At 40.2% G+C, this 12,819-nt stretch overlaps 1 protein-coding gene across 2 annotated transcripts in view; it reads left to right on the forward strand.

Annotated features, from left to right (window-relative positions):
• Window positions 1-888: 888 nt before the first annotated feature.
• The window catches only part of LOC149266226 (zinc finger CCCH domain-containing protein 8-like), a 149,290-nt gene continuing 137,359 nt past the window's right edge, over window positions 889-12,819 (forward strand). Inside the window, exon 1 of one of the 2 annotated variants that reach the window (XM_089430174.1) lies at window positions 889-1,070. In XM_089430174.1, the coding sequence (XP_089286300.1) occupies window positions 983-1,070 (88 nt within the window). In that variant the 5' untranslated portion in view covers window positions 889-982. The remainder of the gene's footprint in view (window positions 1,071-12,819) is intronic. The other variant, XM_089430171.1, reaches the window with a different exon arrangement.

Genomic DNA, 12,819 nt, shown 5'->3' on the forward strand with positions numbered 1-12,819 from the left:
CCATCAAAAGGAAATAAGACCCCTTCAACATTTCCAACAAAAGAACTATTACCCTCCCTAAAGGAGCCAAAACCACTAGAAGAGACAAAAATAGCCCCCCTAAAGGGCTCATTGAGTCATAGTCAACAACCTCTAGGTCCTTCATACTTCCACCACGCCAAGAGTGCCAGATTAACAATCCATTGCAAACCTCCACTAGCAAGTACCGAGAAAAAGAAGATTGACCAGAGTATACACCCTAATTAAAACCAACATTGGATTTTTTTTTAAAGATAATTTAGAAAATATACTTGTGGGAAGGACTAGACCCCTTTGGAAGGGCTAGGAAGGATTCAATTTTGATCACTATTTGGGATCCTTTCAAGTCTTACATTATAACTGAAATTATTATTATTATTAATGAGGGTGTCTCACGATGTTCAATGATAATGCCACCCTCACTAATAAAAACTATTAATTCTTTTTATTTAATAGAATAAATCCACACACTATCAACTGCAAACAATCTAAAGAGCTAGCTAAAATCACCTTTGAAACATTGGAAATGAATACTCTAACATCATGTACATGGAAAATTGACCTTTCAATCCTCTTTAAACCAATTCCAAAACCTTGGGGCAAAAGGGCTACCCCTTTAAATCCATTTTTTCAACACTAAGGCAAAGGGACTAAGTAATAAGTCGTTTTATCAACTATTATAGGTTTTTAACTACACCAAGTGGTATCATGGAATGCAATAAATAGTAATAACAAATGCGTTATTATTATGAACTATTATAGTTAGTAATTGTAATTGCACATAGTGTTCGGATTACCATAAATAAAATTTAAATATTACTAGAAAAACCCACCACAATACGTGCCAAATAAATGTATTCCGAATATTATTGAGACCCACAAAGCACTTCTCTACATATAATTTCCCCTTTTTATTTCGACTAGATGATTCGTGGACTAACTGCAAAATCACAGAGCCGATAGAATGGGCTCGGAGGTTTCAAACAAACCAGCTTTTGATCCGAATTGGTCGTTTCAGCCTGCAGTAACGTCTGCAACCCAGAACTTCAATGGTAAGAAACTCGATTTCTTGATTCCTTAAAATTTGCTATAATTACCGTTAATCTGAATTCAGGGTTTTAGTTGCTCTGCAACGGCTGCTTCCCTGAATTCCTAGTTTGTCTTTAAACAAAGTTCTGAAATAGCGCGCCAGGCGAATCATTTCATGGTTATTAGTTGAAATTTGCATATTACAGACTGTGAGAAGTGGTCCTTATTTGATAGCATAATAATGACTACAGTAAATATGTGTGCAGAATGCAGCTCATTTTTTTTCTGTAACGCATTATTTTTAGTAGGTTCTGCAATTAAATTTCACAATGTATGTATATATACCATAAATTACCTTGTTGGGCGTTCGTAAGAATCGTCTGGAAGGCTAATTAGCTATAAAAACATACCCTTACATCCATTTGCGAGATGTCGAAACTTTAGATCAGAGTTAGCTATACAGTTCGCAGCCAAGATTGGCATTTTAAGGATTCTCTTGAAATTGGAGCCAAAGTTGACATACTAGCTCTCCCTGCAAATGTAGGGATTGGGAACCTGAATGGTCATGCTTTGGCTCCATGATGGATATTTTTTGATGTACTTTTGTATTGTTTCGTAATGGAATATCAGCTGCATTTTAAAGGAAATTCTGTTGCATAGTTTTTGCAGTATTCAATCCGAAGCTAGTAATAGACTAAAGAAAAACTTCAACTGGTCTTAATTTCTGCAAAAGTAGGAAATGACACCTAGTATGGGCTGTGGAGAGGTTCAAATTGTTCAATGGCAACATGCCATGACACTAGACATAATTAGATCAATTTTATAGCTCATCGTACTGGTTGCTGCTAGCATCCGATGCTTAATAACTTAATTTCATGTTTGGAAAATATTTGCATAAATTGTAACAGTCGACTCAGGTCAAATTATGGGAATATGAATGGTCACCACAAGTGACACCATGACTAACAAAGAACCAACCAAGACCTAGGTTAATAGTGATGGAATGAGAGGACCAAACTGATAAACATAAACAAAGGCCTAATTCAAATGCGAAGCAACCAAATGCGAGGACTAATATACATTGTACACACGTAGTGCTCTTCCCAGATCAAATCCAATGCACTCTATGCCACATACTTGCACTAGTAGTGTTTCCCCCTAAAAGCAAACCATAACATAACAATGCAATATACTTTGAGGATTTGACCAAATCCAACATCTCATATGAGTTTTCAAGTGCGAAACAAAGGAGTATGTCTGGGGCAAAGCTATTATGTAAGAGCACACACTTCATAACAATGTCTCACATCAATGCTTACGAATATAAAACGCATTAATCGTGTATTGTAGTCAGCACTTCGGACATGGCATGTCCTAATTTGTTGACATTTCCCCTTGTGTTTATGTGCTTTCTTAGGCTAATTTCGTCATTATGCATGTGTTGGTGATCCAAAACTGTTATGGTAAATACAACGGCAACCATTTCATCAACCAATGCAATGCCATCATGTACAAAAGGCGTAGATGCTGTAGACATACATGATCATCAACACATAAAGAAAGAAATATAACCAACACCATTTATTGACATGATCAATGTGAATATGCATCCATGAAGTGCCAACAAGATCATTATAACCAAAGAAAAGGAAAGAATGTGCAAGAAACCACATCACTGTTTGGATTTGTCCATGTGTCTATGAGCAAAGCATGTAACAGAACTCTCTACATTTTGAATAGATATTCTAATAGGATATTAAAGGACAAGACGCCAAAAGCAGTCTTCAATGGTGAGAAGCCCTAGGTATCACACTTTCATGTATTTGGTGTTGAATTTCCATGGCACATGAGAATCTGGGTTAGGTCTTAAAATCTGACACAAACCTACTCAAGTGCCTCAACCATCCTACTTTGCACAGTGGAAAATTACACATTAGTGAATGAACTAGCACACACGACAATTTTTAAAATTTTCAACCCTTCTTCGTTATATTAACAAACTTTTATACAATTGTCTAGTGCTTCTGTGCCAGGGATCATGGCCCTCATACAATCACTGATACAAGTACATACAACTAGGGCTTGGTGTCTGTCATGTTGACCACTAATCTACCCTGAACAAGACATCCTTGACCTACTTGCTGATGTGGCACCCTGCAGCCCTTTCAGTCCATGTGTCCTGAACACATCTGCTGGTACATCTGCTCCCAATCTGCAACTCTGCCTCTATCAATGGTCCTGCTCCTTTAGGTCATTGAACACGGCTTATCAATCTGCCCTCTAGCTGAACATTAGTCCTTCAATGTCTCAACACTTAGGGACTGTTGAGTTGTTCACAACTCTGTTTGTGAATAATTCTAGACTGCCCACTGCTGCTCCCCAGCTCCTTTGGGTCTTCTTCCCTCTATTGCTTTCCTGCGCTGCTCCAATGAAGACAAACTTTGGGCATGGAGGCTGGCCACTATGACTGTCAAACATCCTTCTTCAACAGTCAACTTAGGAATGTCAATCTGGTTCTCTTGGCTGATCAGACCTTGAGCTCAACTTCTCTGCCACTGCTAGCAGGCTTGATGTCCATCTCAAGCACTGCACTTAGGGCACCAATGTGACAACTTCTGCAGTCCTCCAATCTGCTCTTTAGCTGCCATTCAACTGTCTCATCTGGACACTAATTCTGCACTGCAACTCCATCTCCAGATATGCCCATTCTTCAGTCAATGCTTGACTGATCTTTGACCCACAGGACTACCCTCACCTAGGGTTTGTAGATCTGCCCTCTAACAGTGATTTTGCTGCCTCCTCATCACTGTACTTGGGCTCCCACATACTGCTGCTCCATTCCTTGAAACATACTCATGGATCTGCCTTCTTCTAGGGCTTCTTCCAGTCCTCCATTGGATCTCTGCAATTAGCGCTGTTATCTCTTTTTATTCAACTCCAAACCAGAGAACTTGGGCACATAGATCTGCCCTCATCTAGGGCCCTTTTCCATCTGCTGTCCATACACTATGAACAGGCTTCCGGAATCCGATGCATACATTTCCTTGCATGATCAACCCACCAATCTGTCATCTTCTGCTGACGGTGCACCTGTGCAAATACCCTAAGGTTACCAAGTCTACCACAAAGATTTATGTCTCCACTTGTAGGGTCTCGGCTCTCTCTTTTGCATAAGTATAGACCACTAAACCAGGTCTCAGGAGCAGATCTTTTAGGCTGATTCTATGCGCTGGAAACAACCCTAACTAGGGCATCAATGCTCTGTCCAAATAATTTGGACAGCCCTCCATCTCTGCAAGACTTTTCTCACTGCTTTGGCTATCCATCAACTTTACCAGCCATGTCACAAGGACCCAAAACCTTCCACCTCTAAACACTTCTGCGACCTTCAAGACAAGACTGGTTTTTAGGCCACACAGGCCTCTTTTCTTTTCATGCTGAGGAGGTAACATCTGGCCGCATCTTCCTTGGCTTTTAGGCCTCATTTCTGCAATCCCAGGATATGCGGCCCCTTCTCTTACAGGTCTGTCCATGACACAGAGGTCTCGGCCTCTCTACCATCTCGTATTGAAGTCCTAACAGGGCTGTGACCTTCTTCCCTCAACCAGCAGGCAACTTGAGGCATGCAGACCTCCTCTTAGGCCAGATCTGACCTTCTCTGTGGCCCTCTCACACAGGCAGCAAAGACACTAGGGCTGTGGCTCTCTCCTGTTGCAAAGTCTAGGCCTTATGGTCTCTCCTCCCTGCCTTATTTAGGCCTGCAGCCTCTCCTCAACCAGTGATAAACCTTTATCTTCTATGGCTACCAAAAACCTTCAAGAACTCCACAAACTTGCTAAGGATCATCCCCTCCTCCTCTGCGGCTTCATGAGTTCTTTCCTTGAGACGTCTTGCACTAGGATAGGCCTCCTTTAGCAGTCCTCTCGGCCCTCAAACTAGGGCAGTTGTAGAACTGCATTTTCGACCTCCTTTCTTGATCAAATGGTCTCTTCACTTGATTATCTAGCCTTGTTCTAAGGCCTTCCTTAAATTGATTTCCTAAGCCTTCTTTAGAACCCTCTAGATCTTAGAGGATTTATCCACTTAGACTTAGGATTTAATTTTTGTTTTTAATTTCCTTTTAGAATTTTAAAATTAAACCCCACCTGGGTCTAAAATCCCTTCACTTGGGTCTTTTGCCCACAAACCTCTTTTGTGACCAACCTTCACATAAACCCCAGATCTGGCTTGTGGAATACCTCCCAAGCTACACACGTCAACATTTGGTTGTCTTGTTTATGTTCACGTGTTTGACAAGAAGAGGACTAAAATTAAACCCTCAACTATCAAGTGTATTTTTGTTGCTTATAGTGACACTTTCAAGGTTTACTTGATCTATAATCCATAACAACATAAGTGGTAAGCAAACTTGTTAAACTTGACGATGATGCATGGACTTAGTCTTAAGACCCTCCTATGAAGGTGGAGGAGGGAGAAAAGATTGCTGTCGCATAGTTTTTACAGTATACAATCCGAAGCTAGTAATAGACTAAATAAAAACTTCTTCAACTGGTCTTAATTCCCGTAAAAGTAGGAAATGACACCTAGTGTGGGCCATGGGGAAGTTCAATGGCAACATGCCATGACACTAGACATTAGATCAATGTTACAGCTCATTGAACTGGTTAATGCTAACACCTGATGCTTAATAAATTAATGTCATGTTTGGAAAATATTTGCATAGATTGTAACAATCCAGTCAGGACGAATTATGGGAATATGAATGGTCACCAGACTCACCACAATAGTTCTCCACTTGGGATTATTCATGACACACAAAATGAAGGATGTTGAAAATAGTAGCATCGGAAGTCATTCTCCAATGAGAGGCCTTAAATGGCCACCCTGAGGCTAGCCAGGGAAGATTTGGAGAATCAATAAATCCTGTGAGTCACTGCAAAAGTCAAGTCGAAGGCAGAAAAGCCTTGTGCGCTTTGACAAGAGCTAGGATGAAGGAGCTGCTAGTGGATGCCTGGTGAGCCATGTGCAAAATCCAAGGCAATGTCTTGTGAGCTCTTTGAGCAACAGTCAAGACTCAGTCTAGCAAGAGTCAGGACGAATGAAGAAGTCCTTTGAGCTAGTACTGGCATGTGTGATGGACTCCTTGGCTTGTTGTGATGTGACTACCTAGGATCTGGCCCCTACTAGGCTTTACTCCAACAAGTGTCCAAGTTGTAGTACTTAATGATCACATTGAAAATACCTTTTTCTTATTGTTAACTTGAACATAAGTACTTAAATGTAATTGCAGGTGAATGGACCATGCTGGTTGAGAGAGTGATAAAATGTCTATGTAAAAGCCTTGAGTCATGTAAACTCCTAGTCCTAGTGACTAGTTTAGATGTTATAATGTAATGTTATGATGAAAAGGCTAAAAGCCTAAGTTTGCCTAAGTTTATACATTATTATATTAAAGATGTCAATGTAAAATTTGAAGGGGAGGGGGGGGCACTTGTGTCTAGGGAGAACAACTTAAGTTGTTAACCCCTCTTCCATGGAGTCTTCTAGAAGGATCATGAAGCTTATCCAATGTCAATCCAAGATTAGATCTGGGCGCTCCATTCTAGCCAAGAGAAATGATAAAAGGACCAAGAGAAAGCAATTCGCTACACAAGTTCTTTTTTTGCAGTTTTTCATTGGCACACAGGTTTTCTGGGGCAAGTTACAAAGGTGAGCATAACTTGACCTACAAAGGTCCAATCAAGGTGATTCCAGTTGGATCTGGAAGCTAAGAGGAGGGCGTTACTAGATCCATGGAACACTCAGTCAGATTCAGACTTTAAGGCAGACATCTACATTGCTAAAGTGACATGACTAATGTTGTCAAATTTCTGCAGTGCGCTCAAGTACAGTACGCTCAAGTAATCTTCAGATCTACTTCATACAAGCTCAGATCTAGTCCGGGTTGCTTCAGATTTGACATCTTTGGCTCAAGGCGAGTTGATCTAAGTCATTTGCACCTGCATGCAAGAAGTTTCAAGTCAGTTAAGGCTTCATTTGTCTCCAGTTGTCTTCTCTCCCAGCGCACTGTATTGTAGCACCCTCAAGAAGGGTTTTGTACCTGCAAATTTGTTCAAGAGCAATAAGGTAAGGTCTTTGCTGGGGTTTTTTCCCTTATTGGGTTTCCCAGGGTAAATCTTGTGTACTGATGTGTTTGAGTATTTTACAATTTATTTCAGTTACTTATGCATGTTGATATTCAGATCGAAAGGCTGAAAAAGAATTTAAAGTACTCACATTCATATCCAGTAGTCTGATCTAGCAAATCTGAGTGATAAGCAGACAGATCTGACAGATCTAAGTGAACAACGAGCAGACCTAGCACAAATCTGAGTGTTCATAAGGTTGAAAACCTCGGTTTTGAGGTGTCCTTATGAATTTTGATCATTTAAACTAAGCTGATTTAAAGAACAGAATTATATGTGTATTTTAATAGTTAGTTTGTTTCTGTTGTTTATATTTTCCAGCTATATATGTGACTGCTTCAAGTTCAGAATTTTAATTTTGTTATTGAAGTAATTCAAGATCTGAAACAAAAGTCATCTTGAGAAGTAATTCAAGGTCTGGGACAACAGTCATCTTAAGTTAAGAAATTTTTTAACAAAGGAGAGTATTAACTTGGAATGAAAAAACATCCTAAGGGTGAGAGAACTTTAGGAACAACTTTTGAATAGTTTGCAATCATTCCTAGTCAAAACAATATTTGCTAGGGTCATTAGTTGCTAGGTTAGTACACCATAAAGCACATGCAAGTGCCACCATGACTAACAAAGAACCAACCAAGACGTAGGTTAATAGTTGTGGAATGAGAAGACCAAACTGATAAACATAGACAAAAGGCCTAATTCAAATGCCAAGCAACCAAATGTAAGGATGAATATATACACGTAGTGCTCTCCCGAGATCAAATCCAATGCACTGTATATCACATACTTATAGTAGTAGTGGTATTCCCAAAAACAGACCATAACATAACAATGCAATATACTTTGATGATTTGACCAAATCCAACATCTCATATGAGTTTTCAAGTGCGAAACAAAGGAGTATGTCTGGGGCAAAGCTATTATGTAAGAGCACACACTTCATAACAGTGTCTCACATCAATGCTTACGAATATAAAACACATCAATCATGTATCGTAGTCAACACTTTGGACATGGGATGTCCTAATGTGTGGACATTTCCCCTTGTGTTTATGTGCTTTCTTAGGCTAATTTCGTCATTATGCATGTGTTGGTGATCCAAAACTGTTATGGTAAATACAATTGCAACCATTTCATCAACCAATGCAATGCCATCATGTACAAAAGGCCTAGATGCTGTAGATGTACATGAAGATGGAGGAGAGAGAAAAGATTGCTCTCCAAACATTGATTAGAAAGAAAAAGAGAAATTAGGCTTAGATCAGCAAAGTTTTAGTGAACAAACTGAGGCATCTTTACCATCTAGTTCAGCTAGGAAGCCAATATGGTTTACCCATACTTTGCAAGAGGCAGAAGGCCAAGTTGGAACATCAAATCTTCTTTTTGAGTAAGACACCCCCCTAAGAATTTTTTTACATATGTTGCATTGATATCTTCTATCATTGATTCAAAGCTTTCTAGCTTTTGGGGAGGCAAATGCAGATTGAGTGTGGCAGGATGCCATGATGGTGTATAACTCAATCATGAAGAATGATGTTTGGAAGATCACCAAGACTAGTGGGGAAATTTGTGATAAATTCCAAGTGGCTGTTCAAGATAAATCACCCACTTTTTGAGAAGCATAGATAAGTAGAAGTCCAAATTTGTGGCGAGAGGATTCTCCTAGAGAGTGGAAGTTGACTATTGTGAGACTTGCTCAAGTTGGTAGTTACTCTTTTGTTCAAGTTATCATGTCTATCGCTGTTAAAATTGGCAACTAGGGCAAATTCCACCTTGGGACAACTCATTTGATGGAGATGATGATTGCATTAAATTCCTCTTTTCGAGAGGACCAAAATTGATATAAAGATCATCTCATTTGGACAAGTAGAAGTGTGATTTTGAATTTATGCCCACACATGTGCAAATTGTTCAAGTCAGCCACATCATCATGTAGGCTCATGAAGCCCAATGGACATGACTCTTCACCCTCAACGACTTGTATAAATACAAGTGACCTCTCACCTCATTTGGCATCATCATCACTCACACATTCTCTCTCCTTCTCTCATTGGTTCGTACAACATTGGGCATTCTCTCTCTCTCTCACATGTGGCACAAGGAGGTCGAATTATAGGACAAAATTGCAGGGCCGAAAATCTCAAAAATTTCTGCAGTTTGACCAGCGTTGACCAATGTTGACTTTGTCTTTATGGGCATCCTTTGACTCTGATATTCAAGGTGGATTTTAGTCTCAGCAGGCCACATTTTTGGGCATAAGAATCGAGGCAAAATGAGGACTTTGGCCTGCATTGACCGCAGGCCTGTTTGACCGCAGGTTGACCAAGTTTGATTGCAGATTTTATGACTGTTTTGGATTGACTTTGACCGTTGTTGGAGGCCGATTTTGACTACCTTTGATCGAGCTTCAAAGGGGAAGTTTGACTGCTGTTTTGACCATCTTTGACTTTTTGGTTAGGGCTGATTTGACTGCTGTTGACTGGGACAATATTGCATAACTTTAATAGTGCTGTTTTGATCTTCTATTGGCAAGTCAATTTTGACTTTTTGTACTCTCTCTTTGCTGAACATTTGATATAATAATAAGAAGATTTATAAAAGGGTTTGCCCCACATTGGGGTTTTTCCCTGGCATCTGCCAAATCTGGTGTCCTCTTGTCTTGGCTTGTCTTTTGCTTTTTGTTCCATGTTCTATCTACTGTTACCGTCAATGTGATTAATGGTTAATGTTATTGCTATTGGAAAATTAAATTGAAATTGTCATTGGGCTGCTAAAGGAACATTGAAGTAATTGTGTTAAGCATAGAACATACCATTGTTATCTAAATTTAACATGGCATCAGAGCTCAGGTGAAGACAAAGCCTAAGCAAGAGAGAGAAAACTAATCACTAAGAAAGATCTATTGGTGAAGACTCGAGACTATTGGTCTAGTTTCAATGGCTACTTCATCTTACTTTTAATTTGAGGATAAGCTCAAGGACAAATTTGACTATCATTCATGGAAGATGACTTTGGAAGAACATGATGCCATGGACTATGTGAAGGGAAGAGTGGTGGAGTCTCCTTCAAATGCACTTGCTGCTGCAAAGACAAAATACTAGAAAGGTGAGGTCAAAGCTAAAAGAATTATTATAGACTCCATTCAAAAGCATTTGGTTGCCTATATTTTTGATTTGGGAACATCTAAGAAGGTGTAGGATAAGTTGGTTGGGATGTTCAAAGTGAACAATCAACAATGCAAATCAAATCCTCTTTCTCAAGAACAAGTTGAAGGACATCAAGATGGATAAAAGGGGAGTGTATCCAATCCTACTTCATGAATATCACACAAATCAAGAATGACCTTCTATCTATTGGAGAATTTATTGTTGACAAGGAGCTCACCCTCATTGCACTTGGAGGTCTTCCAAGATCATGGGATGTGTTTAACACAACCATTCTTAATAATGATAGGATTCTGAGTTTCGAAGAATTATTGGCCCGATGCACTCAAGAAGAGACAAGGATGATGGAGAGAGACAAGCCCTCAAATGGAAATGTTCCCATTGCCTTTTCCGTTCATGTAAAGAGGAAGAATAATGCTAGCCCAAGAAAATAGGGTCAAGGATTCAAGCAAGGATTCAAAGAAGGAAGAAGGAAGGTGCTACAATTGCAACAGGTTTGGCCATTATGCTAGAGAGTGTCCTCACAAGAAGGATACTCCAAGTGATGATGACAACAACAACCACAAAGGCAATGCCAATCAAAGGAACAACATGTTCAACAATAAAGGAAAGAGGAATGCTCCCGCTGCTCGAGATGGAAATGGCCGACCTCCCAAAAGGACGAGAATTTCCAAGTATGAGGAAAGTAATGTTGTAGGAAAACAAAAATAATTTGATCTTATTTCCACTCTATCTACTGCTTCTCTTCCGGATACTTTGGATCATTGGTTGATTGATAGTGGAGCCTTAAGGCACTTCACTAGGTACAAGGAGGCCCTCTCAAATTAGGTTGAAAAGAAGACTAATTTGAAAATCATACTTGGAGTGCTGAAAAATATAAGGCCAGGTTCGTTGCTCACTGCTTCTCTCAAAAGGAAGGAGTGGAGTCTGACGAGATATTTGTACCAGTTGCCAGATATACTACTATTTGATCGATTATTGCTCTTGCTAACTCTCAAGGGTGGAACCTACATCAAATGGACGTTAAAACTGCTTTCTTGCATGGCTCGCTTAAGGAGGAAGTATGTTTGGAACAACCTCAGGGGTTCAAAGTACAAGATTAAAGGACACACATATGTGGGTTGAAGAAAGCCCTCTATGGGTTGAAGCAAGCCCCTAAGGCTTGGTATCAGAGGATTGATAGCTATCTTATGAAGCTGGGATTTACGAGGAGCGATGCTGATCAAGGTTGAAAAGGACATGCCTCTCATTTTGGTCCTTTATGTGGATGATCTATTTCTGACAGGTGCAGACCCTCTCATTTATCAATGTAAGAGGGAGTTGGCTTCCAAGTTCGAGATGAAGGTTCTAGGTCTAATCCACTACTTCCTGGGCTTGAAGGTCTGGCAAAAGGCAGGTGAGATTTTCCTTTCTCAAGGAAAATACATTGTGAAGTTGCTCGAGAGATGTGGGATGGTGGATTGCAAGTCTGTGTCTACTTCGATGGTTTTCAACTTCAAGAAGCTATGTGGAAGTGCTGCTAGGCTCGAATTGACAAACCCTTCTGAATATAGACAACTTGTGGGGGGCTTGATGTTCTTGGTCAACTCTCGTCCCGACATATGCTTCACTGTGAATATGTTGAGTCAATTTATGGTCGACCCTCATCACATACATTGGATTGTTGCTAAGAATATCTTGAGATATCTTTGTGGCACAATCAACTATGGATTGAAATACACTGTTGGGAAGTTGAGGCTACACGGATATACTGATGCTGATTGGGCTGGCAGTGTGGTGGATCATAAGAGCACGTCTGGATTTTGCTTCTCATTGGGGTCTGCTTCAATTTCTTGGATGAATAGGAAGCAAAAATTGGTTGCTCTGATCACCACCGAGGTCTTATACATTGCAACTAGTATGGCTTGTTGTGAAGCTATTTGGTTGAGGAAGCTCTTTAGTGAGCTATATGAGCACGTGCTAGATACAACCGTGATCTTCTGCAACAACCAAAGTGGGATTCGTCTTTCAGAGAATTTCATGTTCCACCACTGCTCCAAGCACATTGATATCAGGTACCACTTTATCCGGGATATGTTACAATAGGGAGCAATAAGGCTCCAACACATCAAGACTGATGAGTAGGTCGCAAATATCCTCATGAAGCCCTTAGTGAAGGTCAAATTCTTAGCCTTCCGAGGGAGACTTGGAGTCGGGGAAAGACCCTCCTATGAGGGCCCTGTTTGAGTTAAACATTAAGCTCTGGGAGCTCCTGAGGGCTTGGGGTACTTCTTAGAGCTATGAATGACCATATGGTGAATGGTTCATCTTCCCCTGTGATACTTCATGATGGTTGACTGTGTAGGGTGAGTGGTTCACCTTCTCCTATGATTGGCATATGCATATGCATAGGATGAGTGGTTCACCTTCTCCTATGGCATATG

This window comes from Pinus tabuliformis, chromosome 6 (genome assembly GCF_031772625.1).
Source record: "Pinus tabuliformis cultivar Carrire ecotype Pingquan chromosome 6, CPIR1, whole genome shotgun sequence".
Classification (NCBI taxonomy): Eukaryota; Viridiplantae; Streptophyta; class Pinopsida; order Pinales; family Pinaceae; genus Pinus; species Pinus tabuliformis.